Raw genomic sequence first — 27,206 nt, 5'->3', positions numbered from 1 at the left:
GATTATATCATCTACAGCAGACCAAATATATGGAAGCCCATTTCTGACACATTAGGGGGGAAAAATGATTTGGTAAATCTTCATTTTACATATCAAGTTGAAATGATGAGATTAAAAAAATCGAAATTATGACATACTTAGTCATAATTATGAGATAAAGTCAAAATTGTAAGATAAATAGTCATAATAATTACACGGTCATAATTATGACACATGAAATCATAATTATGACATATTAAGTTAATTATGATAAAAAGTCGAAATATGAGACAAAACGGGATAATTGTAAGTCAAAATATGAGATAAAAAAGTCCCAATTATGACAAACTAAGTCATAATTATGAGATAAAGTCGAAATTATGAGATAAAAAGACACTTTCATAATTATGATAAAAAGCAATAATTATGAGACGAGTCAAAATTGTAAGATAAAAGATACATAAATATGCGATAAAAAGTAAAAATTGTGAGATAAAAAGTAATAATTATGACATATTGTCATCATTATGATAAAAAGTCAAAATATGAGATAAAAAGTCCCAATTATGACATACTATAAGTCAAAATTTTAAGATAAAAAGTCATCATAATTTCAACTTTTGATCTCATAATTATGACTATGTCATAATTATGAGATAAAGTCGAAATTATGAGATAAAAAGACATTATTTAATAATTATGATAAAAAGCAGTAAATATGAGACAAGACAAATTTGTCAGATAAAAGATACATAAATATGATATAAAAAGTCAAAATTATGAGATATAAAGTAATAATTATGACATATTGTCATCATTATGATAAAAAGTCAAAATTAGATTAAAAGTCATAATTATGACATACTAAGTAATAATTATGAGACAAGTCAATTTTTTAAGATAAAAAGTCAATTATGAGATAAATAGTTGGAATTATGAGATACATTTAAAATTATGAGACAAAGTCGAAATTATGAGACAAAAAGCCAAAATTATAAGATAAAAAGTCGTGATTATACGATATAAAGTTTAAATGATGAAATGTTTAAAAAAATTGATAAAAGTCATTATGAGATAAAAAGTAACATTTATGACATTCAAAGTTTAAGCTCATCTAAGTTATAAAGATATAAAGTCCAAATTATATTACTATCTGTCATAATTTGGACTTTTCAAGCCATAAATATGACTGTATTAATTTGTAATTTCGATTTATGTCATAAGTATAATTTTAAATAGCATGATTTATTTTCTTATGTGGTGGAAATGGGCTCCCATAAAAATCAGACCACATTTCATTTTCATATTTTTCACTGGGATCTCTTGATCAAGCTCTGTTGTGAATTAGTAATAATGGAGAAGGGGGAAAAAACTATCTTTTGAATCGTTCAGGGTTTATCCGAGACCACAAATGTTTGTGCTCGTCTTTCTCTTTAACATTCAACCCTGAACAATGGACACTCTCTCTCTCTGTCCCGACAAAAGGGCTCATTTTCAATAGCATTCCCACACACAATTAATTCCTGTTTGTTAATGGCCACGATGAGTCACTGGGATCAGCAGCACGAGGACTACAAAACATGGGGAGAAACTTATGAAAAGAGCAGCAAAAAGGATGTTCTTTCTTAGTACTGACTTATGACAGACTTATGGGATGAGATCAAATCAAAGACAAACTGAAAAGCCTCAGAAGATTTTATTTGACATCAGTTTACCCTTGAGTTTGAACTGTTGCGAAACATATTGTGGACACTAACTTGGGCAAGTAACGAGGACCAACATATCTGATAAGAGGAAAAGTATTTATATATTAGACGTGGGACTAAAATGTTTTAAGTGCACCATCCAGCGGTCACTGACCGAACTACTTTTTACCTCATCAGAAGGCGACATGTTGTTTAGTCGCGCGACTTCCTGCATGCCCATCGCGTCCTTGGGTCTCTCATCGCTTCAGAATATGACTGATTAACACTTTTATTCGGTTCATAATAATTACAGAAATGATATGAAGTGATGAATCGTATTTGGTAAGCCACACTTGTTATCTCTAGTACAATGACTGTGTCTATGACTGTTCACCGAAGGTTAAACGTGTTCTCAATGTTAATGACATTTGTTTGCAACACTTATACCGACCAGTACGAGTGTTAAAAGTTGTTGACAAACCTGCAGAATGACTGAGGAGAGATGAGCGCTCCTAACGCCAGTGAACGCAAGGCCTGCTGGGGCGCGAGAGACGAGCTCTGGAAGTGTCTAGATGTCCACCGAGACAGCACATCTGCCTGCGAGAAACACCAGCAGGAGTTTGAAGACAAGTGTCCTGCCCAGTGGGTCTGTCCATAGTACTGATTCAATAGTTCTGAGTGCAGAAACATACGGATGTCTTAAACAAATATTTATTTGCTGCAGCTGTCATGAATATTGAGATTTCTTCGAGCATTTTTAACGTATTATTTCTTTTGTTGAGAAAAAAAAAACCCTAAAACATTTGATTTACATTCCTTTATATTTAGACTTGTAGTCAATATTTACTAATAAGTACACTAATATTCCCCTCTCAAAAAGTACACACTGTTGCATATTTTTTCGGGGAGTAATATGCTTTAGTGCGAGTATAAATTGCTTTTGAACACCAAATCAAGTTTTTAATGTTGTTTATATCATGTCTATGTGATGTCCGCTGTTTTTTCCTGACGTCACAAACTACCTTGTAACCAATCACGTCAATGTGTGTGCGAGTTTTAGCATATCATTAATATATATATATATATATATATATATATGATATAGATATCGGGTACATTTAGCAAGCAAGTGAATTATGTATATCACAATGTTATGATGAACTAGCCATTCTCACTGACATCCTTTGATGTTCAAAGTGTTTCTAAGGATTTTAGAAGGCAGATTGAGATGGCAAACCGGAACATTTGTGTAACATTAGCAACACATTATTATCTGTTTGATAATGTAGTCAAGCAAAAGGCTAATCATATTAGTTACCATTATATGTGTCCGATGTTGATACCTTTCTGCGGCATTTACCTCAGTAAGTTGGTGACTGTTTCTGAGCTCATGCGAGTGGAGGCAAGGCTAATTTGCATATTAACGGATCCGCGTATACTAAATAAAGCAAGGGTGTAGTTACGTTTAAGTTATTTTAAGGCATCTAGAAATGAAAAAGCGTTTAAATATGTAATTTTAGTGATCAAAGATGAGTTTTAAGGGATAAAATTATTGACTACAGGGGGGACTTTAATTGCATTGCAGTGATAAAAGTATACTCTCTACTTAAAGGATAAGTTAACTTTAAAATAAAAATTACCCCATGATTTGCTCACCCTCAAGCCATCCTTAGGTGTATATGACTTTCTTCTTTCTGATGAACACAATCAGTGTTATATTAATAAATAACCTGGCTCTTAAGCTTGATAATGGGTTGGGAGTGAACGAGTTTGAAGCTCAGAAAACTGCTCCCATCCATTATAAAAGTGTTCCACACGGCTCCAGGGGGTTAATAAAGCACTTCTGAAGTGAAGCGATGGGTTTTTGTAAGAAAAATAAACATATTTAACACGTTATAAATTAAAATATCTAGCTTCCGCCAGACCGCCTTCCGTATTCAACGAAGAAAGTATAACGGCTCTCGCAGTTCAAAACGCTTACGCTACGTCATCGTTACGCCAGTTACGCTTTTTCCGTAAGTTGAATACGGGAGGCAGTCTGGCGGAAGCTAGATATTTTAATTTATAAAGTGTTGAATATGGATATTGTTCTTACACAAATGCATCAATTTGCTTCAGAAGGCCTTTATTAACCCCTCGGAGCCGTGTGGAGTACGTTTATGATGGATGGATGCTCTCTTTTGAGCTTTTTATTAATATTAGTGCAGTTTTTAGAAATCTACCTTTAGGATCTGAAGTACACTACAAGTGCACATTCAATACAATTAAGCACCCTTGTTTTCATGGCAATAGTGTATTCTGTTGAATTTCACAGTACGTGTACATGAACTGATTGTTGTAATTCAACGGCAGGTGAAGTATTTCGTCAAACGGAGGGACTTCTTGAAGTACAAGGAGAAAATACAACATGAGGGCTATGAACCAACTGAAGGAGCATCAAAATTATAGCCAGCAATGATGATCATCGGAGGGAATGATAACAATGGATTTTTCTAATATATAAAACATTGTTGTTTTGTCTTATTTATCATGATTAATGATTCTGTGCTGTATGGAGCTTCAATGTAATATTTCAAGTGCGAAATAAATAAATGAAGCAAAAATACAGCGTTTTATTATGTTTCAGAGATGTCAGGTGAAATAAATCGATCACAGAACATATTACAATGATTCGCTCGTGACAAGGCAGACAATAACAAAATGTTTGTTTCCTGTATGTACAACGATTAAAGGGATAGTCCACCCAAAAAGGAAAATTCTGTCATTTACTCAACCTCAAGTTGTTCTAAACCTGTACGAGTTTCTTTGTTTTACGGTCTATGTGTTGAACACATAAGAAGATATTTTGAAGAATGTCGGTAACCAAACGGTTGCTGGTCCCCATTGACCTAAATAGAAAGGAAGTCAATGGGGACCAGAAACTGTCTGGTTGCCGACATTAGGCTTGAGGGTGAGTATATGATGAGAGTTTTTATTTTTGGGGTGAACAATCCCTTTAATGGCCACCTTCAAAAAGCACAGAGGTTTGTTCAACTGAAAGACCGTGAGAATAACAAAGGATTTGAAATGACCTGACCACATGAGCTATGTAACATTTTGGTAAGAGCATGTTAGATACTATGTCTGATTTCAGCAGCGACTTCAACTGCAAAATAGGCCTGACGCAGAATCTCCCTCAAACCTCTCAAGTAAATAATGCAAATGTATCAACATTTGTTAGACATCAGAAAATAAAGCATACAGACATGTTACATTCAGTGGGCGCGCACACAAGCATTGCTGATTGTGTTTTGCAGGCACATAAACTTGTGCGTTCAGCTGTAAAGATGTTAATCTACGGCTAATACTTTAAGGCAACATTGATATAGAAGTGTAAGAATAATTTCCACCGTTTGTGTCGTTCATTCAGTCACAGTGAGCAGTTCTGCATCCTCCGACGGAGGTGTCACGGACACTCTCTTACTCCATGGACGGGGGGGAAATAAGGCCTTAATCACATTTAAATGCCTCCTTCAGTGTATATCCAGTGTCCTCAGTCCCTACATGTCAAACACTCACGCCTGTGCCGCCCACCTCCGGCTACAAGCTGCCCGTGACGTTACGCATTACGGCCCAGGTGGGGAACTCGCTCAGATGGAAGAGAGGCTCTCCCCATGTCATTATGGCCAACATGACCACAAAAACTCCAATCAGATTCACTCCGAACCCGGCCTTGACCTGCGAATCACAAGGAGAAGGCAAACTTTGTCAGATGATGAGCTTACACTAGGGCAGGGATGTCCAAAGTCGGTCCTGGAGGGCCACTGTCCTGCAGAGTTTAGCTCCAACTTGCCTCAACAATTGGACACCCCTGCACTAGGGGAACATGCTTATTGTCCCATTTATTTAGGCAAAAACAAATAGTCAGTAATATAGTTAATACTATAAATTAGACGTTTTCTGTCCCTAGTAAGTGGTTTTATACGAGTTTTTCTACAAAACAGTTGCAAAAATGTGTGTTCTCAGTGGCCCAAAGTTTTGTCTGGCCTAAGAAAATTGACATCTTTATCCTTTATGCAAATATTAAAAATGGGTTAAAGATTTTGTAAGCAAATTGGGTAGTTGTGCTTGGAGTCATTTGTTTTATTTGTGATAACGCAATGAAAAATGTCAAGAACAAAAACAAGAATATTAATAACTGATTATGAAGCCTGTAGGTGTAGTTTGCCAGATAACTTTGTCAGATACATATCGAAATAATACTCATTTAGTGTTTTGTTCCTCCCTCATATTTAAAAAAAATATTTTCCTATAAAACAAATATGCCCCCTGGAAAACACATTGGGCCACTACTGTACATACTGTATGATTTAAAAACTAATTTAATAATAGATAGGTAATACAGACATTCAATATATGTTAAAATAGATTTAACACAATATTTATTTTATTATGAACATGCATTTTGGCCCCTGTTTCCACAATATAAATGCTTTATTTTTAATATAATATAATAAACATTAAAATAATATAATCAAATAGTTTCCCTTTTAGCTGATGCACACTTTTAATATATTTTAAAATGCTTTCAAAACACATCACCAAAAATCTTTTTTTTTTTTTTTTTTACTTTTTCTTTTTTGAATATGCATTTTTATATAGAATACGTAAAAGAAATTGTATTATTAAAATAACAGTTTAAATGATAGTTTATTAAAAATAATTGAAATAGCCTTTTTAATATTTCCCCCTTACTTTTTATATATATATATATATATATATATTTTTTTTTTTATATATATATTTTCCACGTTCTCCTCTTTTTAAAGTAAACAAAAAAAAAACTTTTTAAAGCTACTGTCTCCTCTTTTTTATTGCTTTTTTTCTTACTCAATTTTGCTATATTAATCAGTAGTGGATCATCTTAAAATGTCATGCTAAAAGTGCAATGACTGTTTACCATCAGCCCTGTTATTTTTTGGAATCCTAAAATATACTGAAATGTTAAAGGGGTGATGAATTGAGAAATCAACTTTCCCTTGAGCTTTTGATATATAAAAGGTCAAGGTAATATAAGAATATCCTGTAAGTTTCAGAGCTGAAAACTTCCTTGTTAGTCAAAGAAAAGCTTTTATAGACACTAGGCGCAGAAAACGCTGGATCTCAGAATGTCCCCGGCTATGACATCAGAGTGTAGTGAAGCACCGCCTCAACAGAAGAAGATCAACGCCTGATTCTGTAGCCCCGCCCACCGACTCGTGCCGCTAACATGACAGCTACGAGCAGCATAGAGCTAAACCGCATCGCATTTCTAAGCAGTAAACATACCACATACGCTTTTCGGATTCTGATTTTTAAAGGGTTAGTTCACCCAAAAATGAAAATTCTGTCATTAATTACTCACCCTCATGTCGTTCGACACCCGTAAGACCTCCGTTCATATTCGGAACACAAATTAAGATATTTTTGTTGAAAGCTGATGGCTGAGAAAGGCTTCAGATAGGCCTGCATGGGCATTCAGAACATTTACACTCACAAGACCCATAAAAGGCACTTAAAACGTCGTTACAAAGTCCATCTCACCACAGTGACTCTACAATAATCTTACGATGCGACGACAATAGTTTTTGTGCGCAAAAAAAATCAAAATAACACCTTTATCCAACTTGTTCTTGTCCTCCGTTTGTGTCTCCACGACACATGCGCGAGAATATGACGCAGATCCGGGGTTCGGGAATCCATGAAATGCACACTTTAGCCCCATTTTGAGAACTACGCCGAGATCTAAAGCACGATCAATGTAGAATCCAACAGCTTAGATACGCGCGTCTTCCTCTGCTTGTAAACAAATCGCTTCTGGGTCATGTGTCCGAACGCCGGATCTGCGTCATATTCTCACGCATGCGTCGTGGAGGCATACACGGAAGACAAGAACAAGTTGGATAAAGGTGTTATTTTGATTTTTTTTTTGCGCACAAAAACTATTGTCTTCGCATTGTAAAATTATTGTAGAGTCACTGTGGTGAGATGGACTTTGTAACGACGTTTTAAGTGCCTTTTATGGGTCTTGTGAGTGTAAATGTACTGAATGCCAATGGAGGCCTATCTGAAGCCTTTCTCAGCATCAGCTTTCAACAAAAATATCTTCATTTGTGTTCCGAATATGAACGGAGGTCTTACGGGTGTCGAACGACATGAGGGTGAGTAATTAATGACAGAATTTTCATTTTTGGGTGAACTAACCCTTTAAGCATTCGGATTCCAGTATTATGAATGCATGGGTGAACTTTATTTTGAATGAATATCCAGCTCATGTGGGGAAGACATTGCACGTTTGTTCCTTCATTTAACCACGGATTCGTTTGTAAACAAGAGACTGAATTTGCAGACAGGATGAGATTGCATGAACAAATGAAGCAACACACTAATGTGAGTAAAAAACAATTTTTATGTGATAGTATTGCATTGTTGCAGATCGTTTAATATCTATGGATTATGTGTACGTGTCTAACAGAACATACCGTAGCACACTGTCACAGGCTGGAGAATATTTTATTTGCGGTTCATTACTGTCTTGATGTGTGTTGTTCACTCTCTTGACTCGATATTTGAAGGGCGTGTGTGTGGTTTGCGGCCATATTCATTGATGGATCGGGCGGGCCAAGTAACATTAATAAAAAAATATTTTTCCCATCAATCGCGATTGATGAGAGATGAATCATTGTGTTTGTTTGATAAAGATATTTTGCGAGCCCTGGATGTGGGCTGGGCGATTCATTCCGGTTGCCGTTTGCCATACACTGTCACTGACAGGGGAGCAGAAGCTCATTAAATATGCAAATCTTATCCAATCCTAGCCGTGGGCGTTTACTTCCAAGTCTTCAGTGCGGCACGCCCATCAAAACTGAGCGTTTCTTGAGAGAGCCTCAAAACCAAGTCAGAAAATAGCCTATTACTTATTCATTATGATGTTTTTGAATCTAAAAACAATGCGAACGCAATAAGTTGACCTCAGACAACAGTATATATTTTTTTTAAAAGCCAGTTCATGACCCCTTTAATAACTTAGCTTCAGATGGCACAATTCAATTTCTCTTTTTAACATTTTTGAACACAGACCAGGCATGTGTTTCTCCAAATGGCCCTCAGTTTGTGTGCATTTCAGAGACGTGCTTATGAAAAACAAATGATTAGTGGCCTTTCGACATTGCGTTCCTGGCACAGCTGTGAGACGTGACAGAGGTGATATAACAGGATAATGTTGTTTCATACCATGTCGCTGATCTTCACGTGTCCATAACTGAACACAATGGCGTTCGGCGGGTTTCCAACAGGCAGCATGACGCCGAAGGACACGCACATGGTGGCAGGGATGAGTGTGTGTAGAGGGTTGATCTGCAGCGTCTCTGACTGTGAGGGAACAGGACACACAGGGTCGCTCATTAGGGTCATTCAGGACAGAACACCACTGTGAAACAATACACTTTCATGAATATGTTTATGTGAGACTGGTCTGTCTTTCAGGTGTGATGTCAGTCGTGTGTGTTAGCGTGTTCTGACCAAGGCGGAGAGGATGGGCAGAAACACTGTGAGCGTGGCGGGGTTGCTGGCGAACTCAGTGACAGCGGACACGAGTAGACACGCCAGCAGCGTGACGGCCCACGGAGGAAGACCACTCATTGGCTCCAGCTGCCGACCAATCCACATGGAGAGCCCAGACACCTGCCCGAGAGAAGTCACATGGTTCATTTACAAGTTGAGTTAATGTATGTGGCATGTTTGTTTCTAGAGAAGATTCTGACTGATCTCACAGCACTTCTGTAATAAAATAGTGAAGTAAAATTATGATTTAATACAATATTCTTCATTTTAGGTATGATTTTAGGGGAAATGCTACTTCTTAATATTTTGACTCTTAGGAGACACTTTTATCCAAGTCAACTTGAAATCTTAAATATAAAACTAAATAAAAATAAATTATATAAAATATTATATATTATTGATTTATAATATATTAAAATAGAATATTATTTTGACTTTTAGTTGACACTTTTATCCAGTGCAACTTTGTTGGTTAATCTTGCAAAGAAATGTTTTACACTGTTCATATTACACTGTAATAAAAAAATATATATATATAAATAAATGAATGAATACAATAAAAAATACAAATAAATATATATATTTTTTCAAATTAAAATAAAATATAATAAAAGAAAAAAAAATTATAAAATAATGTTTGGGTAATATTACACTGTAATATTAAAATAAAATTACATAAATAATGTAATATTAAAGTAAAAAAAAAATATGTATAAATGTACATGTTTCATAAAGGAATACAATAATACAATTAAATTATTAAATGATATAAAATCAAATAATGTTTGGGTGATATTACACTGTAATATTAAAATAAAATAACATTAATAATGTAATATTAAAGTAAAATAAACAATTATAAAATTGTTTCATAAAGGAATACAATGATAAAATTAAATGATTAAAATGAAATAAAATAGAAAGGAATTATAAGGAAGACCGTTAATGCTGCATTGTCAAAATCTTTTCACAATCATACTTTAATCATACTTATACATCACATATATTACAGTAATGAGAATAAATTGGTTTCACATTACAGTAGACCAGTGACAATTATGATATATTTATAATATAAAAATCATAATGGTCATAAAAAACGGCCATATTTCTTTTATCCAAAATTGATTCGGGGACAAAATATTACCTGGCAATTTTTTACACATTAATGAGTTTTACTGATTTACACTAGTCCCCTGAAATACAACCTTTGAGACACGCTCACCTTGCATCCGGCAGCCAGTGCATATCCTCCTCCAACCAGAATAACAATTTCCCACGGCATCAGTCTCTGGAAGTCTTTCCACGTGATCATCGGGGCCAGAGGGTCCTCTTCCTCCTCATCGTCATCATCATCATCACCTGCACAGATAACAGAGACAAGAGCACTTACCAAACCCGGCCAACAGGGTGCGCCGTCGAGAACATTCACCTTTGCTCTCATGTCCTCAACTCGAATGTACTGGTTGTACAACTAGACCCTGGCGGTCCGTAGTACAGCAGCGGGCCTGCTGAGCGAATGTATTGAAGTGTGGAGCGGCCCTGCTGCGGGCAGCGTGGGATCTGACCTTTGCTCTCGCTGGAGAATGCAGATGGCCAAGGCTTTCGAGCGGGGATGAGGAAGAGGAGGAAGCCGAGCAACACCGACACCGTGGCATCAGTCCTGTAGCCCTTCCTGCGAAATCAATGGCGTTTAGTGAATCTTCCGTATATGTTAGAGGCTTTATTTTGCATCAAAGCCAGAAAATGGCTCTTCTAGAAAAAGAATTGACATAAGATGTTCTCATACTTCTCAAAAAGTGACGTCCAGCCGGGGACAAATCCAGGCTCCCTGGTGAACCAAAGTACGGTCATCAGAACAAAAAAGATGCCAGTCACGACTTCAGGATAGCTGTGCACCAGGAGAACAAAACTGATATTAGTCACAATATCAAAACAGTCAAAAAAATCTGAAATCAGAAAACTATCTATCTATCTATCTATCTATCTATCTATCTATCTATCTATCTATCTATCTATCTATCTATCTATCTATCTATCTATCTATCTATCTATCTATCTATCTATCTATCTATCTATCTATCTATCTATCTATCTATCTATCTATCTATCTATCTATCTATCTATCTATCTATCTATCTATCTATCTATCTATCTATCTATCTATCTATCTATCTATCTATCTATCTATCTGTCTGTCTGTCTGTCTGTCTGTCTGTCTGTCTATCAATCTATATATCTGTCTGTCTGTCTGTGTGTCAGTCTGTCAGACTGTCCGACCCGTCTGTCCATCCGTTCATCCATCCATCCATCCATCCATCCATCCATCCATCCATCCATCCATCCATCCATCCATCCATCCATCCATCCATCCATCCATGTGTACCTGTCTGTCTGTCTGTCTGTTTATCTATCTATCTATCTATCTATCTATCTATCTATCTATCTATCTATCTATCTATCTATCTATCTATCTATCTATCTATCTATCTATCTATCTATCTATCTATCTATCTATCTATCTATCTATCTATCTATCTATCTATCTATCTATCTATCTCTATCTATCTATCTATCTGTCTATCTATCGTACACTAAAGAAAATGAGTGTATGAAATACTTTGAAAAAAAATTCACTCAGAAACTGCTAGTAAAGTACAAACTACTAGTACAAGAAATGGCAACTAACATTGAATCAAATGTGAAATTTAGAGCTAGAAAGACTGAAATAGTATGTAAAACATTTTTTTACAGTGTACCTAATGGGGCCGAGTTTCTGGTACTCCTCATGAATGCGTTTCTCGGACAGGATTTCTCGTCTGGTTTTGCGTTTCTTGCTGAGAGAGCAAGTCTCTCTGAAACTGTGAAGAGATAACAGCTTCTGAGTTCAGCAAGTTTCAGAAAAAAAAAAATCAAAATGAAAAAAAAAAAAAGTATTTTATTCTTACTTGCATCCCAGAAATAAAAAGTGCAGCCAGATCCAGGTGAGTATCAGCATGATCAGAGCGATCGGCAAACTGAAGATGAACCAGGTGCCAAAGTTGATGACTTTTGCTTCTGGGTAACGACTGAAAAAGACATTTTATAACAAAGCTTAGTGTTGCTAACACATACAAACTTAACTATTAACCTTTACTCTGTGTTATAAACCCTGTAACACTGTTGATGTTTAAGACTTTTAAAAATTGCTTATAAATCGCTCTATATATATTATCACCAAATATTGGATTTAATCGTTTAGTCAATTTGTTTTCTTTGCATTAATTTTGAAACTGATTGATCGTAGACCTCATTGATCTGGGGATAAAGTTCATCTTTTGTGAAAAAGAAAGCATGCAATGCTCAAGTTATAGTTTATTTGTGTACTTGAACATGTGTGTGTGTGTGTGTGTGTGCAGTAGCGCGAGTGTGCATGTATCCATGCATGCACAGGTCAGAGGCCTTTATCTTTGCAAGTTCACATGTACATATGTGAACATGAGCATGATTAACATGATATTCAAGATATTCAGATCATGATATTTTCAATTTCTCCCAATCATTTTCAATGGATGGTCATTTTTGACCAATATAAGCTCAGATCAATGAGGCCTAAAGTCAGTCAGTTTCAAAAATGAATACAAAACCTGTCCTCATTGAAAGAAAACAAGTTGACCAAAAGATTGAATCCAATATTTGTTGATAATATAGCAAAACGAGAGAGATTTATAAGCTATTTTTTGTAGGCCGGTCATTTCAAGGTGGGAAAAAAATCCCCCAAAAATACAAAGATTATCCCAAAAATGTTGGGAAGTAGTTAAGCAAAGTGTGAGCGCAGTCATTATGTTTTAGTCCAATGCGAAATCATTAACTAACATTTTTAAGAAAATCCTCTCCGGGTCAAAATGACCTGAACACAACATAAGCGTTAAAAAAGTGTTCGTGCTGCCTTCATTTTTAAGTTTAATCAACTTTAAATGTGATGTTGTATAAAGTGATATTCAAATTATCTTAAATCAAATCTGTGAAAGTTATTCTAACGCTAAATTTTAAGTTGTGGTAGCTAATTCCCCCTTCGCCGCAAGTTTGATTGACAGGCGATCTGACCAATCACATCGCCGAATCTGCCGTTTTGTCCGACAAAGCAGTCAGGAGAGTTAGTAGATAAACGTTGGTGGACTTGAACTTGGAAAAGCGGTGTGTACTGACGTCTTTCCGCGGTTGAAACAACATTTCTTTCAGTGTTCATTCATGTTTATTTCGTGCTTATCAATGAACTAGAAGGAAGAGATAATCGGTTCACAAGCAGCTTTAACTGAGGCGCTACAGCGATCACGACACATTAAAGAGCCACAAAACAGTATTTATTGTTTAGATTTCTTTAAAAAAAAAGACAATTTTAAAGTTGAGACTGTTTCATTTCAAAAGTAACTTGCTCTGTCCTGTCTGTCGGCGTGTTGTCAGTGTCCTCTTCGCTCCGCGATGTATTTTCTCTACGTGAGAACATGTGTGTGTGGTGTGAGAGCGCCATGTCTTGTCGGACATAGCAACAGTAACTAAAGGGGGCGGGTCTTTGCGAACGGTCAATTGCAACAAACATGATTTACAGTGTTGATATAATTAAAATGATCATTAAAGAAGTCAGTTAAAGTGCATTTGATTATCACTGTACATACATCTAATGAATGTTCCTATGTAAAATGTAATCAGTAGTGTAACTATTTCAATTACTTTATTAAGGTAATGTAACTGATGTAATGTAACGCCTTTTTGGCAACTCTAGACAGGTTGTAGCCTAAAGCTTTCAGCGGCAATGTGGATTGATGTAAATGGCAGACGTGGTGCGCTGCAAATCCAAAAGAGAGCCAATCAAAAGCATCAGAATAGCATCGCTTTACTAAACGGCCTTTAAATGTCAGGAGGCATCGTGCACATCAAAAACAGGCAAAGCAACAAATGAATATTATTCAACCAACCCGATCTCATGGTAATTCGTACATATTTTACGAGGAGGCTAATTCGTACGAATTTGTACGACCTCACTCGTACGAATGTGTACGATTTTTGCTAATTCGTACGCATTTGACAAGTTGCCAAGAGTTGTTGAATTCGTATGAATTCGTACGAATTACCTACCTCAAACCCCGCCCCTAAACCTACCCGTCACTGGGGTTTAGACAAAACGTACAAATTCGTACGAATTAGCCACCTCGTAAAATACGTACAAATTGGTCGTGAGATAGCGTTGTATTCAACATATCCTAGCTTTTTACAAAAATATTCAGTCATAACCCCCATTGTAATCATTCACATATCCAAAAGTAACTAATTGAATTACACATTTTTCTAAGTAACTGTAACTGATTACAGTTACATTTATTTTGTAATTAAATTACGTAATCTAGTTACACGTAATGTAGTTCCTCCTTGAGACCCTGCGTTCAGGGGTCAAATGTCTCATTTACTTCATTCCAGTGTGGAAGTAAAGGACAATGTTCTGTTTACACAGCGTTTGAAATCCTCAAGATACTGAGAGCCAATCAATGTGGTGCAAAGATTTTAGCTGCCCCACTTTAGGCCAATTAGCACTTTACATTGACTATTTCTGGCAAAATGTCAAGTCAGTGATAATAATATTCCAGTGAACACAGATTATAGCAGAACTTGTGATAGTTACTGTCAATGCGGCAATTTGCCTGAAAAGAGCGTCATTACAAACCCCACTGACCCGCTTAATGCCCTCTTTTCACTGTGATTTACAGTAGTGATGCCTGGCATAGGAAAATTTACCAATTTGAACCTATGAAATTGAATAACTGATTATGTAGTAGTCAATGTATGCTTATCCCTGTGAGCGTTTTTGCTTTTTCTATGCATTTATTAACTTTTTTTTACCAAATAATTTTGTCAGGTAAATACATTAACCTTAAGTTTAGTGTTTTGTGCCTCATATTTAAAATATTTCCCTCATATTTTGATGGTTATAGGGTCATTAAAAATTAAATATTCGCTCCGAACACCACTTTTGGCCATTACTGCATCTCTTTAAATCAGCAGCAGACTTCCAGCCAAAAACCAGGTTACAATATAGAGTCACCTTTGCCCAAGAAATGTTGCATAAGGAAAGGGTTATTTTTCTCTGCTTAGCGTCTTTACAATGTGCAGGAAATGAGATTGAGTGGATTTAATCAGGTGCTTAAACAAATCCCAGCAGTGCCCAACATTGTGTGAATGTGCCTTTTATCGAATGGATCGGGCATGGTGATAACATACTTGTTGAATTGTTCGGCAAAGATGAGGTTGGTGGACGTGCCGGTTATGGTGATGAGGCCGCCGATGGTGGCCGCGTACGTGATGCTCAGAGTCAGGCACTTGCAGATCATGTGGTCTCTCTTGGTGGGGTACAGCGAATCCCTTCGGATTTTGGGTTTCTTTGGCACCGGAACGCTAATTGGAGCCTGTTTTGGAACAATTCGAATCATTTTAGAAATGTAAGAAGCAGATTCTGCCGTTATTGTGAGCTAGACGAAGGTCTCACCTCTGGCAGATATCCATTTGACTCTCTAGAAAACTCTGGGCCGAAACCAGGCTTTAATGTTAGACCATTCAACTCCTACAGTACCAAAAAACACATTTCAAAAATCTATTCTTCATCAATAACTTTGTCCAATTTTTTAAATAAAACGAATGCTGGTTAAATTAGATAGCCTGTATTTACCCCCAAAAATCCTAAATTAAGACTTTAATGAGACAATGTACTTATTTTTGAGTGATTTTAAACTTTTAACTTATGGTATTTAGCGTTGAAATTTTAAAAGATGACGTAAATATGATAATCGTGGGGGAAAAGGTACAAATTGTCATTTCAATTGAAATCTATAACATAAAATCAATCAACTAATCGCATTAAACATTTTCGAAAAATAGCTAAAATACATCAAATTTAATGACAGTAAATGGCATGTTATATGTGGCATGTTCACATTCACATAAATTATAATTTTTTTTAAAAATAGTTAAATTAATTGTATTTATTCTTGTATTTAACTGTATTTATTCAATTCATTTTCTTTCTACTTTCTGACGGCCATATTTTTTCCAGATTTGATGGCCATTTTAATGGCCGCTTGAGTAGCATTTTGGATAAAATGACAGATTTCATCTTACCTCACTCAGCATACAGACTTCATGTTTTTCACTGCAATCAAAAAGAAAATACAATGAATAAACTTGAGTTTATTACAGGTGGAGTTTATTTTAACAATCTGAGCGCATGGTCTAAAGCGCAAGGCGCAAGTGCATTTAGGGCGTGTCCGAATCCACTTTTGCTAGTTTAACGAAGGGAAAAATTTTTGGGGTGCCCGGCGCATAGTCCAAAAGGGTTGTACCTAGTCTCTAAATGAGTAGTGGGTGTGTTTTAGGTGTAAACGTGCAATAAACCAATCAGAGTCTCATCTCCCATTCCCTTTAAAAGCCAGTTGTGCTCGCACCATGGCGGATTCACTATTTACACGCAGGGCCGTTTTTAGGCATAGGCGACTAGGGCGCCATCAGCTGAAGGGGCGCCAATGAACGCATATCAGGGGTGTGTGTAAAGGGTGTCACGGCCACCCTGAAATATGATTGCCGCCCTCACTGGTTCCCCTAACATTATTGGGATAGAGGACTGTCAATAAGACGATTCCTATATTGGATCAGAGTACTGTCAATTACTTTACTGTTGCATGTAAAGTTTGCATTTGGAGCGCTCAACACCATTAGATCAAAGAGCTCGGTCAAAGCTTTGGCAAGGTAACGCTTTCTTTAACCACACAATAAAGCGCAATTCAAAGGCCAATTAAAAAAAACAGGTACAATAAAAAGAGCACAAATCTGTATTTTGTTAGGGCCGTATTTGTGGCAGTCGAGAAATCACGCTGTGAAATGGGCAGATAGTGTAATATTGCTCGGTGTGTATTTTAGAGGCAAGATATAGGCTAACCACACTCACTTTAGCATTTCATGATATTATTATATTTTGACTCTATGAAGCTTTCTTCTCTTACTTGCACCTCCAAAAGGTGTGTGTTTTTGCGACAATGCATTGTTAAAGGATCAGTGTGTAATTGTCCCATATATAGGATGACCACCATCAAATGTGGGACGATTACTAAGTTTGTGTGGGACATGTTACCAACACTAAACATAACCTGAAACTTGTATAATCTTAAATTCAACATCACTGAGCCCAAAGGCAGCAGGCATCATACAGATAACTATTTTTTAAACAGTTCTGACCAAGTGCAACTAAAATCCAACTAAATAAATAATGAAACAAATAAAACATAAAACAACATGAAATTAGTTAATCTTATATATTAATTTATATACAGAACTATCCATTCGCTTTCTGACAAGGATCACATGGAACGAATCACCACTCCACATTTTGATTGACAGCCGTCACAACCTACTAGTGGCCGTGTTTACTCCTTTCTTTTCAACCATTGGATATGATTTAAAAAAATGCTTTTGTATTTGTGTAAGGCGGGATGTTACTGCTGACGAAGCGTTGTTAAATATAGGTGAAAAACGATGCCGCAAAAATAATAAATAAAATGCTTTCTTAAAAAAGGCAAAAGAACGCATGCATGTTTTCTCAATATGATCATTAAAAATCAACAGACTGATGAAAGTGCGTGACATTTTCTCAATATGCGACATGCGGGACAAGGGGTGAAAATGCTGTGCGGTACAACGCAAAGCGGGACAGGTGGTCACCCTACCTATATAAAACTTTAACGGCCAATTTAAAGATAGTATAATAAAATGTGCTAATTCACAATATTAATTACTTCCTTTATTAAACCGCTTTGTCGAATTGAATGCATCTTTACGGATGGTGTTGAATGCTGAATCGATTCTTTCAGTTCTAATAGTGTCGTACAGGGCATAGCGTTGCGTTTTTTAAAGGGGAAGTTCAAGCGTCAAAGAGAAACAAAGACCGCACTGAATCAATATTTATTCTTGTTACTTTCATGTGACTGGTCCAGCTTTTATACGTAGTTTCCAAATTGTATTTGTATATATTTGTTAATAAGGATTACAGTTCCAAAATGGTATGTGTGTATGTATTTGTTAATAAGGATTCAAATTAAGACCAGTAATACCATGTTGCTTTTTAAGATTTGTCTGGGGGGTGCCAATAAGGATTTCGCATAGGGCGTCAAAATGGCTAGAAACGGCCCTGTTTACACGGCATAATTTGCAAGCGGAAAAACTGAACGCTTCTCTAGAGAGGAATCCTTTTATTTTTAATATTTAAAAATGTCTGTGTGCTGCTGCGCATCCCTGTGTGTGTAATAAGCAGAGTGTACACGCGTTGTCCTATAGGCACATATTACTAACGCCCCCTTTAAATAACACAAAAAAATACTGCGCTATTGACTTTAGACCAGGTGTTTGTTGGTCAATGGCGCAGTCTTTTTCAGTTCCTCAAAATAGCAACACGCCAACAATGCGCCTATACACACCTAATTTTCAGACCAGCACGCCCATGGGCGAACAGATGGGCGCAGGACGTGAAAATGATAACTGCGTCAGGCTGAAACTAGCAAAAAACACTTGCATCACGCCTATAGCGCTGCATTGCACCGGGTGTATGATAGGGCCCTCGTCTTACTTGTCTTTGCGGTCCAGCAGCTGAAGGTGATTATTGCTTGATTTTTGGTTTTGCTCTTTGTCTGTGAAAGAACAGAAGAATTCAATTTAAAAGTCATAATGAACATTCATGCATAACCACCATGCACACATTCTCCAATTGACGCTTGGACTCACCAGTCTCCTCGTCCTGTGTATCTATGGTCCCAGAGTCATCGAGGGCATCGGCTAACCCGGTGCAGACAAGTTGCTGTAGCACAGCGTCAGCGATCGGCATCACCATGGCCGTGGTGGACGTGTTGCTCAGCCACATGGAGAGAAAAACCGTGCAGCACATGAACCCCAACACCAGCCTACAACACAAAGAGCGTAAAGAACACATGCAGCTCACAGAGTCAGTTTCTAACAGTAAGTGCGTGTTAAAGGTGCTAAAATACGTACATGCCAGGTTTGGCCCCAGCGATCATGACCATTCGGAGGGCGATGCGTTTGTGCAGGTTCCACTTCTCGATGGATGCGGCCAGACATATGACCCCCATCAGCAACAGGGTGGTGTCCTTAAAATATTCAGAGGCCACCTGCGCACACACAGAGTTTTTTTTACATGTTACAACATTCAAGCATGAAAACCTATTCTAGTAGACCCCAAAAACAAAATCACAATAGGTCTTCCTTAATAATATTTCCTTCATTTAAGCCACACGGCTCTTACTGGAACTTACACACATGAATACATTGTAATTATGACAGAAGATTCGGTATGAATGTTGTTCGTGGTAAATGAGCTTTTATTGCCATCCCTTGTGACTTATTTTTTGACCTATGCCCACCATATGCAGTTCAAGCCTTTACTATCACTGATCTAAAGAACTGCAACATCATGTTTAGTGCTGGTTTGATGCTGTTGAACATTATTTATAAGTTTGGGTTCTGTTAGATTGAAAGTTTTCTATTTGACTAAATTGTAAAAATGTAATTTCATTCCTGTGCTGCAAAGCTGAATTTTCAGCATCATTACTCCAGTCCTCGGTGTCACATGACCCTTCAGAAATCATTCTAATATGCTGATTTGCTGCTCAAGAAACATAATAAATTATGTGTAAACTTTTGAATGGTAGTAGGCCTACATCAGACAAACCAAAATCCCTGCGGTCAGCAGACTAGAGCAAAAACCATTGCGTAAAAAAGGGCAATATTAACAAACACGATCACAAGTATTTAAGATAACAGGTTGCTTTGTCAAGTTTGTCAATGGGATTTAGTCACATGATGCAGCATTTTGTTTTACGTAATATCTTGGCAGTTTATTGCGGTCGTGACGAATATAACCAGGCATTTCCCCCAGAAAACGGGTCGTATATTACATAAACTGGCTTTGGCAGAAATGCAAAGTCCTGCAATGTAAGTACTGTATGTTAAATATTTAACCTACAGTATTCCAGCCTGAGCATGTTGCACAAAAAATCCTATTGTGGGATGCTGCATACTGAAAAAGCGCCCAGAAAAACATCTTACCTCACTGGATTTTAGGACCCCAAACAGCGGGTACAGGAAGGCTGGCACCAGTGCAGCGGCTCCCAGCGGCACAGCTTCAGATACCCAATACACCGCCGTCACAATCAGGACATAAGCACACGATGATTCCTGCAGAAAAGACCGAACAGGGATCAACTCATCATTATGAACATCATGTAATGTGATCTAAACACTGGATGGATTTTTTAGCATGTTATTGAATATGGCAATTTAAATGATAGGGGCCCTATCATACACCCGGCGCAATGCGCCACCAGCCGCGACGCAAGTGTTTTTTGCTAGTTTCAGCCCGACGCAGTTATCATTTTCATGTCCAGCGCCACGTTGTTTAAATAGGTCTGGTCTGAAAACCAGGTGTGTTCAGGCGCATTGTTGGCCTGTTGCTATTTTGAGGAACTGAAAACGACTGCGCCACCGACCAACAGAAACCTGCTCTAAAGTCAATAGCGTAGTATTTTTTGTGTTATTTAAAGGGCACGTTAGTAATATGCACCTATACACTCTAAAAATGCTGGGTTAAAAACAACCCAGGTTGGGTTGAAAATGGACAAACCCAGCAATTGGGTTGTTTTAAGTCAGCGATTGGGTTGTTTTAACCCAGTGATTGGGTTGTTTTAAGCCAGCGATTGGGTTGTTTTAACCTAGTGATTGGGTTGTTTTAAGTCAGCGATTGGGTTGTTTTAAGTCAGTGATTGGGTTGTTTTAAGTCAGCGATTGGGTTGTTTTAACCCAGTGATTGGGTTGTTTTAAGCCAGCGATTGGGTTGTTTTAACCTAGTGATTGGGTTGTTTTAAGCCAGCGACTGGGTTGTTTTAAGTCAGCGATTGGGTTGTTTTAAGTCAGTGATTGGGTTGTTTTAAGTCAGCGATTGGGTTGTTTTAAGTCAGCGATTAGGTTGTTTTAAGCCAGCGATTGGGTTGTTTTAAGTCAGTGATTGGGTTGTTTTAACCCAGTGATTGGGTTGTTTTAAGCCAGCGATTGGGTTGTTTTAAGTCAGCGATTAGGTTGTTTTAAGCCATCGATTGGGTTGTTTTAAGCCAGCGATTGGGTTGTTATAACCTAGTGAATGGGTTGTTTAAAGTCAGCGATTGGGTTGTTTTAAGCCAGCGATTGGGTTGTTTTAAGTCAGCGATTAGGTTGTTTTAAGCCAGCGATTGGGTTGTTTTAACCCAGCAATTGGGTTGTTATAACCTAGTGAATGGGTTGTTTAAAGTCAGCGATTGGGTTGTTTTAAGCCAGCGATTGGGTTGTTTTAACCTACTGATTGGGTTGTTTTAAGTCAGAAATTGGGTTGTTTTAACCCAGCAATTGGGTTGTGTTAAGCAAACATTTAACCCATCCGCTGGGTTAAAACAACCCATTTACTGGGTTTGTCCATTTTCAACCCAACTTGGGTTGTTTTTAACCCAGTGTAGGAGGGTGTACACTCTACTTATTACACACACATTGACGCGCAGCAGAACACAAACATTTTTAAATGTTAAAAATAAAAGGATTCCTCTCTGGAGAAGCGTTCAGTCTTTACAAATTCCAAATTACACAGTGTAAATAGCAAATCTGCCATGGTGCAAGCGCAACTGGATTTTAAAGGGTATTGGAGATGAGACTCTGATTGGTTTATTGCACTTTACGCCCAAAACACACCCATTACTCATTAAGAGACTAGGAACAACCCTTTTGGACCATGCGCCTGGTACGCAGACCGTTTTTTCCCTCGTTAAACTAGCAAAAGTGGATTCGGACAAGCCCTAAAATAGCACCCTAGATTTGCTTAACTGATGCTGCTGCAGAGCAATTATGGACTTTTTACTGCTAACAGATACACAGACACTGCCGTGAGCATGTAAGATTTGCTGCTGCTGCATAAATAGACATATATAAATCCCGTTGCAGATCTAGACAGGTGGAGCTGGGGGAGGTGGAGGGTTTCAGAGGAACTCTGCAGGACAGCAAACACTACCAGACTATTTAATATAGCAACTATATGAACTATAGCAAGATCCCTTTTGTGGCAATCAATAGTATTTATGCAGTTGATAATTGATTAAAAAAACATTTAAATACAACAAAGAGCTGATTACATGCACAGCTATATAAACAGGAGAGAGGATTTGCATGTACCAGCCGCCCCTAAAATGCAGGAGTAAATCAGTTCTTCAACTAATTATGACTTTATTTTCTCAACAAAACAGCAGGAAAGCATGTCAGTGTGCAAATCAGAACAAAAATCCAAATCCGGTTTTCCCTGCCAATTATTTTGACCTGGGTGCCCAGCCCGTGGGTCCACCAAACAACAAATAATGAGCAAAATACAAAGTCTGTGCGGAGCTTAAGCTGACAGACTGAGCATTTGTCAGGTGACTCATATTTCATAATTAATCAGATTTCATAACACCCAAGCAAAGTTAATACATGCTCACACATTCCAGACACAATAAATACATCAAGCTAATGAGGAGGACGTAGAAAGGCATTGATATTTTGTGATGATCAGCCAATGAATCTAAATGAAATTACTTTTTAAGTTTATTTTTTAACTAATTTCAGCCATTTTCTGTGCATCTGATTTGCCTATACAGTGTTGTTTCATTATATTTCATTAGTAACACTTCACAATAAAGTTCCATTTTTTTAGCAATGAACAATAAACATACTTCAAAAGCACTCATCAATTTCAGTTAATATGTTAATATTAATGTTAATTTCAATATTTACTAATGCATTATAAAAATCTAATTTTGTATCTGTTAATATTATCTAATGCACAACAATGCAATAACTAACAGTGAACAATTGTATTTTTATTAACTAACATTAACAATAATTAATAAATACTGTAACAAATATATTTTGCAATGTTAGTTAATGCATTAAATATCAAGTTATGCCATGAAACTCTAGAGGGAGCAGGCTGATCGGTCCTTTACATGCAATCGGCAAGCAATCACATCATCACCGCATGGCACAAGCTAATTGGCTCTGCTAATCCTGCAGCCATTGAGATTGCTTGCTCAACATTTAAATAGTCAGGTTCAGTGTTAGCGCTATCAGAGTTCCTCTGAAACCCTCCACCTCCCCCAGCTCCACCTGTCTAGATCTGCTACAGGATTTATATATGCCTATTTATGCTGCAGCAGCAAATCTTACATGCTCACATCAGCGTGCCTGTGTATCTTAGCAGTAGCAGGTCCAGAATCAGTGTAGCAGATCTAGTCTGCCAAGACCAAATACATTAACATTGCCATATTCAATAACATGCTAAAACTAGGAGTTGTCATGATTGAACTAACATTAACTAATGGGACCTTATTTTGTCACCATTTCATAATTCTCAAAACATCCGTCATTTGACATGCCCCAAATAATTGTAAGTACACTGTAAAAAAAAATCCCTGTAAAATTTACGGTAAAAAAACGGCAGCTGTGGTTGCCAGAACTTTACCATAAAAAATACGGCAGTAGCATTTTAGGTTTTACGGGACAGCACCATATAATTTAAAGTTTATAATGTAATAATTATGGTTAAAGAAACGTTTATTTTACAGTTCAAACCCGTATAAGTTAAAGGTTTATATTGTAATAATTACATGTGCACTATAAAAAAATTACGTCATGTCATTAACTGAAATAATGTTAAATTACCAACCAATTGAAATACTAATATCTGTTATCTACCTTTGATATATACTGACAACCACCAATCACAGTGGAGATGAGAGTCACATGATGAATCAAAGCTCATCACAAGCAGCTTTTAAACGGACAATAATAATATATAGAAGGTGCACAGTGTCATTCACACAAACACTAACACCATCATGGTAACACACATGAAATTTAAAAAATGCAATAAACATTGATTTAACAACATTACAGTAGATGTGAAATAAAACCCTAATGTATTAGAGTTAGAACTAAGAAGAACCAGTTATTTCAAAGAAAATACATCAAATGCGAAGTGTCACGCATGCAGGGAATTCTGGGATTGTTAATTTACGTTTTTTCACTGTAAATTACACAATGGCTTGTTCTTTTTCACTTCCAAAAATGGTACATTTAACAGTATTTTACTGTAAAATTGCATTAAATGTAAGGTTAGATCTATTACAGTTATTCACCGTATATAGTACGGAAACTTTCTGTTAACCAGTTAACTGTTTCTAACCGTAGCACTTTTACAGTCTTTTACCGTTAAAATCACGACCATTTTTTTTACAGTGTATTCATTTTGCAAGGGAAACAATGATTCATGGCTTGTACGTAATGGGACTCAAACCAGCAAACTTCTGGTTTCCATTAGCCACTATCACATTTTTTGCTTTTCTTCTATCCCTCAGTGTTCTTGCCAAAGCAGATTATCACTCAGCGTGTGCCTGTGTTCAGAAACTCCCACCTTTCTGCTTTCTTATTAGCTCCCAACTCAGCTGAAGGACTTCCAGTTATGTGCCACTCTAGCAGATTAAGAGTCCATTGGCACATTGTTTTTGTTCTGCTCTAATCTCGTCATTGCTCAAGAAATCAGTCCATTCAGATTGAATTGATTTCTGATGAAAGGTCTAATGGGGCACTGATGTGTCAGGCACTTACAGATGATAAAAAAAACCCTGACCATTTCCTCTGATTAGCATGAATAGTGTATTCACAGGATTACACATCCAGCCCATCTTTTCAACTTTACTTTGTTTTGTTATATTTCTGGCAGAACACTTTGTGTGAATATTTGCTTTCAGTCAGCGGGTGAGATGGGATTAGTCAACTACTGTGAACTGATCATGCCGTTATTTCTGACTCTTGATGAAAAGTAAAGAGAGAGATAAGCACACAAAACCTGTGCAAGTGATCTAATCTTAAAGATGTTTTGCAAAAAAAATGCTGTCAAGGCAACAGATACTGACATTTCCTGATCTATGCGCTGTTTCCCTGTTTGTCTACTGACTTTGCAGCTGTGGAGATCAATTTGGTTTCAAGATCAAGATTTTAGGTTACAAATTACATGTATAAAACAAATTTCTTAGATCCGATCACCAGTTGTAACCGTACATTTTAAATGGCTCTGGATTGCAATAAATACAAGCATTTACATTTTAATTAGTCCTATAAAACCTTTTTTTTTTACAGTGTCTGTTACACGTTATATCTAGTAACTATAGTAATAACTATAAATTATGCATAATTACATGCACCTAACCCTACAACAAACTTAATCCTAACCATAACCCTATAGTAAGTGCACGTATTTCATTAATATTACTCAGTACTTAAATGTATATCTACACTTTAACAAGGACACCTTAAAATAAAGTGCACCCTCTACCGTAAATCTGAAATCTAAAAGTAGTAAAATCTAAAATCTGAAAGTGATTTATACTCATTATCTCTAAAAGCATTTAACCAAAGAATGACACTACAAATGCAGCGCATATGAAATGCGCTAAAACGATTTGGCTCAAGATGGCAGGTCATGTGAGATTAGCACAATGCCTCTCTGCAGGATTTGATGATTTTGGACTGAATCAAAGATCCCACATGCTACATAAACAAACAACATCTGTAAAAACGGCCGATGTTTTAAACAAACAATTCCCAACAGAACAGCACACGACTTGAAGCATCGCGGCACTGAACGTGCTCTGATTGCGCACCTGGAAAACTACCAACCAGGTGAGAGGTCGCCGCGCCTCGAGAAACCTCAAAGACCCCACAGGACACCATGATAAATTATCTTTTTTTTTTTTTTTGAGGCGTTACATGGTTTAGAATCTGTATGTCTGCCTCTAAAACAGCGTATTATTTATCTCTACCCAAATGTGTCATGTGTCTGCAACTATATGAAAATGGATTCTGATGAATAAACTAATCTAAATCTACTTAATATCGCGTAAAAAGCGGTAATGTTAAAAAAAAGTGAATGTTAAATGCCTAATTTAGTGCGAAAACTCAACGCGCATTAGCGCGTAAAAGCGCACGGACACCGCGCACTGCGACTGTAGAACTGAATGACGGTCTACTTACACTGCACGGATGGATGAGAGGCAGAGGCAGCAGGGATAACGGAATCATGACCACGAGAATGAGTTTCCGAGCCGTCCATATTTTTTTGATTAAGTCCATTCTGGCGCCTTCCAGCCTCATGGGAGAACGCTTGGCTCAAGTCAGCTCGCAGAAGTTCAGGGATCTTCAAGAAACACTTCACCAGTCACTTTACTCCCCTTTCAGTTTTCACATAAATTATAGTTGCATTTGTGAAGTAGCTGTTGTCCGCGCAGACTTCTGTTCCCCTTTTTCGTGCGTTTTACGCGCTCCGCGCCTTCTTAGAAAAGTCGGTCTAGTTGCATGGGTTGTGAGCTTTGGGTCCTGTTTGAATATGCCTGGCCATGTAGTCCTGATGAGCAGACCCTCTTATACCGCGTTCAGGGTGTATTGATGAAAAGCACACCGACGGCTTCCTGTCTCCACCTGTAAATGCGTCTATCTGTGATTAGCCATGCGTCCTTATAGCCTACGAGTCTGCACGAACTGCCCTCTTAATAAACTTATTCTCTGTGTGCGTTATAAACACATTTCCCAGGATGAATACGAAATGTGTGACTGCGCGGTAAAGCACATTTTTCTTTAATCTAACCACATCTCCTCCCAGTTTGAAGCCGGACCAATCAGAGTTGAATGAGTGGAGTTTATGAATGGATGTGGGGTCGTGAGGTTGCGATGCTCCTGGGCCAAATTGAACCGTTTACATGCAACACCGTCAGTTTCTTAGAACAAACCCAACAGGGATCAGAGAACACGCTGTTGAGACTGTCAGAATAT

At 37.2% G+C, this 27,206-nt stretch overlaps 2 protein-coding genes across 5 annotated transcripts; one reads left to right on the top strand and one right to left on the bottom strand.

Annotated features, from left to right (window-relative positions):
* The first annotated feature begins 1,871 nt into the window (after positions 1-1,871).
* Positions 1,872-4,251, top strand: coa6 (cytochrome c oxidase assembly factor 6). The gene is made up of 3 exons (XM_079816850.1): positions 1,872-2,006; positions 2,152-2,310; positions 4,017-4,251. The coding sequence occupies exons 2-3, from the start codon at positions 2,167-2,169 to the stop codon at positions 4,110-4,112; spliced, it is 240 nt and encodes a 79-aa protein (XP_079672976.1). The 5' UTR covers positions 1,872-2,006; positions 2,152-2,166; the 3' UTR covers positions 4,113-4,251.
* slc13a4 (solute carrier family 13 member 4) lies at positions 4,251-27,206 on the bottom strand. Of its 4 annotated transcripts, none has more exons than XR_013816477.1 (17): positions 26,412-27,196; positions 20,379-20,507; positions 19,305-19,441; positions 19,041-19,216; positions 18,886-18,946; positions 16,392-16,422; positions 15,763-15,837; positions 15,498-15,682; positions 12,194-12,313; positions 12,005-12,106; positions 11,035-11,136; positions 10,814-10,920; positions 10,471-10,607; positions 9,204-9,365; positions 8,916-9,053; positions 4,602-5,381; positions 4,253-4,552 (listed from the first exon to the last, which is right to left on the bottom strand). XR_013816477.1 is itself a non-coding variant. In XM_079816849.1 (16 exons), exons 1-16 carry the CDS (start codon positions 26,529-26,531, stop codon positions 5,244-5,246), a joined length of 1,920 nt encoding a protein of 639 aa, XP_079672975.1. In that variant the 5' UTR covers positions 26,532-27,206; the 3' UTR covers positions 4,251-5,243. The 4 variants fall into 4 exon arrangements, 1 of the variants encoding a protein (XP_079672975.1); XR_013816476.1 differs by having other exon boundaries at positions 4,254-4,537; positions 4,587-5,381; positions 26,412-27,199; XR_013816478.1 differs by having other exon boundaries at positions 4,254-4,537; positions 4,598-5,381.

This window comes from Gobio gobio, assembly GCF_949357685.1.
Source record: "Gobio gobio genome assembly, chromosome: 5".
Taxonomy (NCBI): domain Eukaryota; kingdom Metazoa; phylum Chordata; class Actinopteri; order Cypriniformes; family Gobionidae; genus Gobio; species Gobio gobio.
The sequence above is the reverse complement of the archived record's forward strand: the minus strand, read 5'-3'. Positions and strand labels throughout refer to the sequence as shown.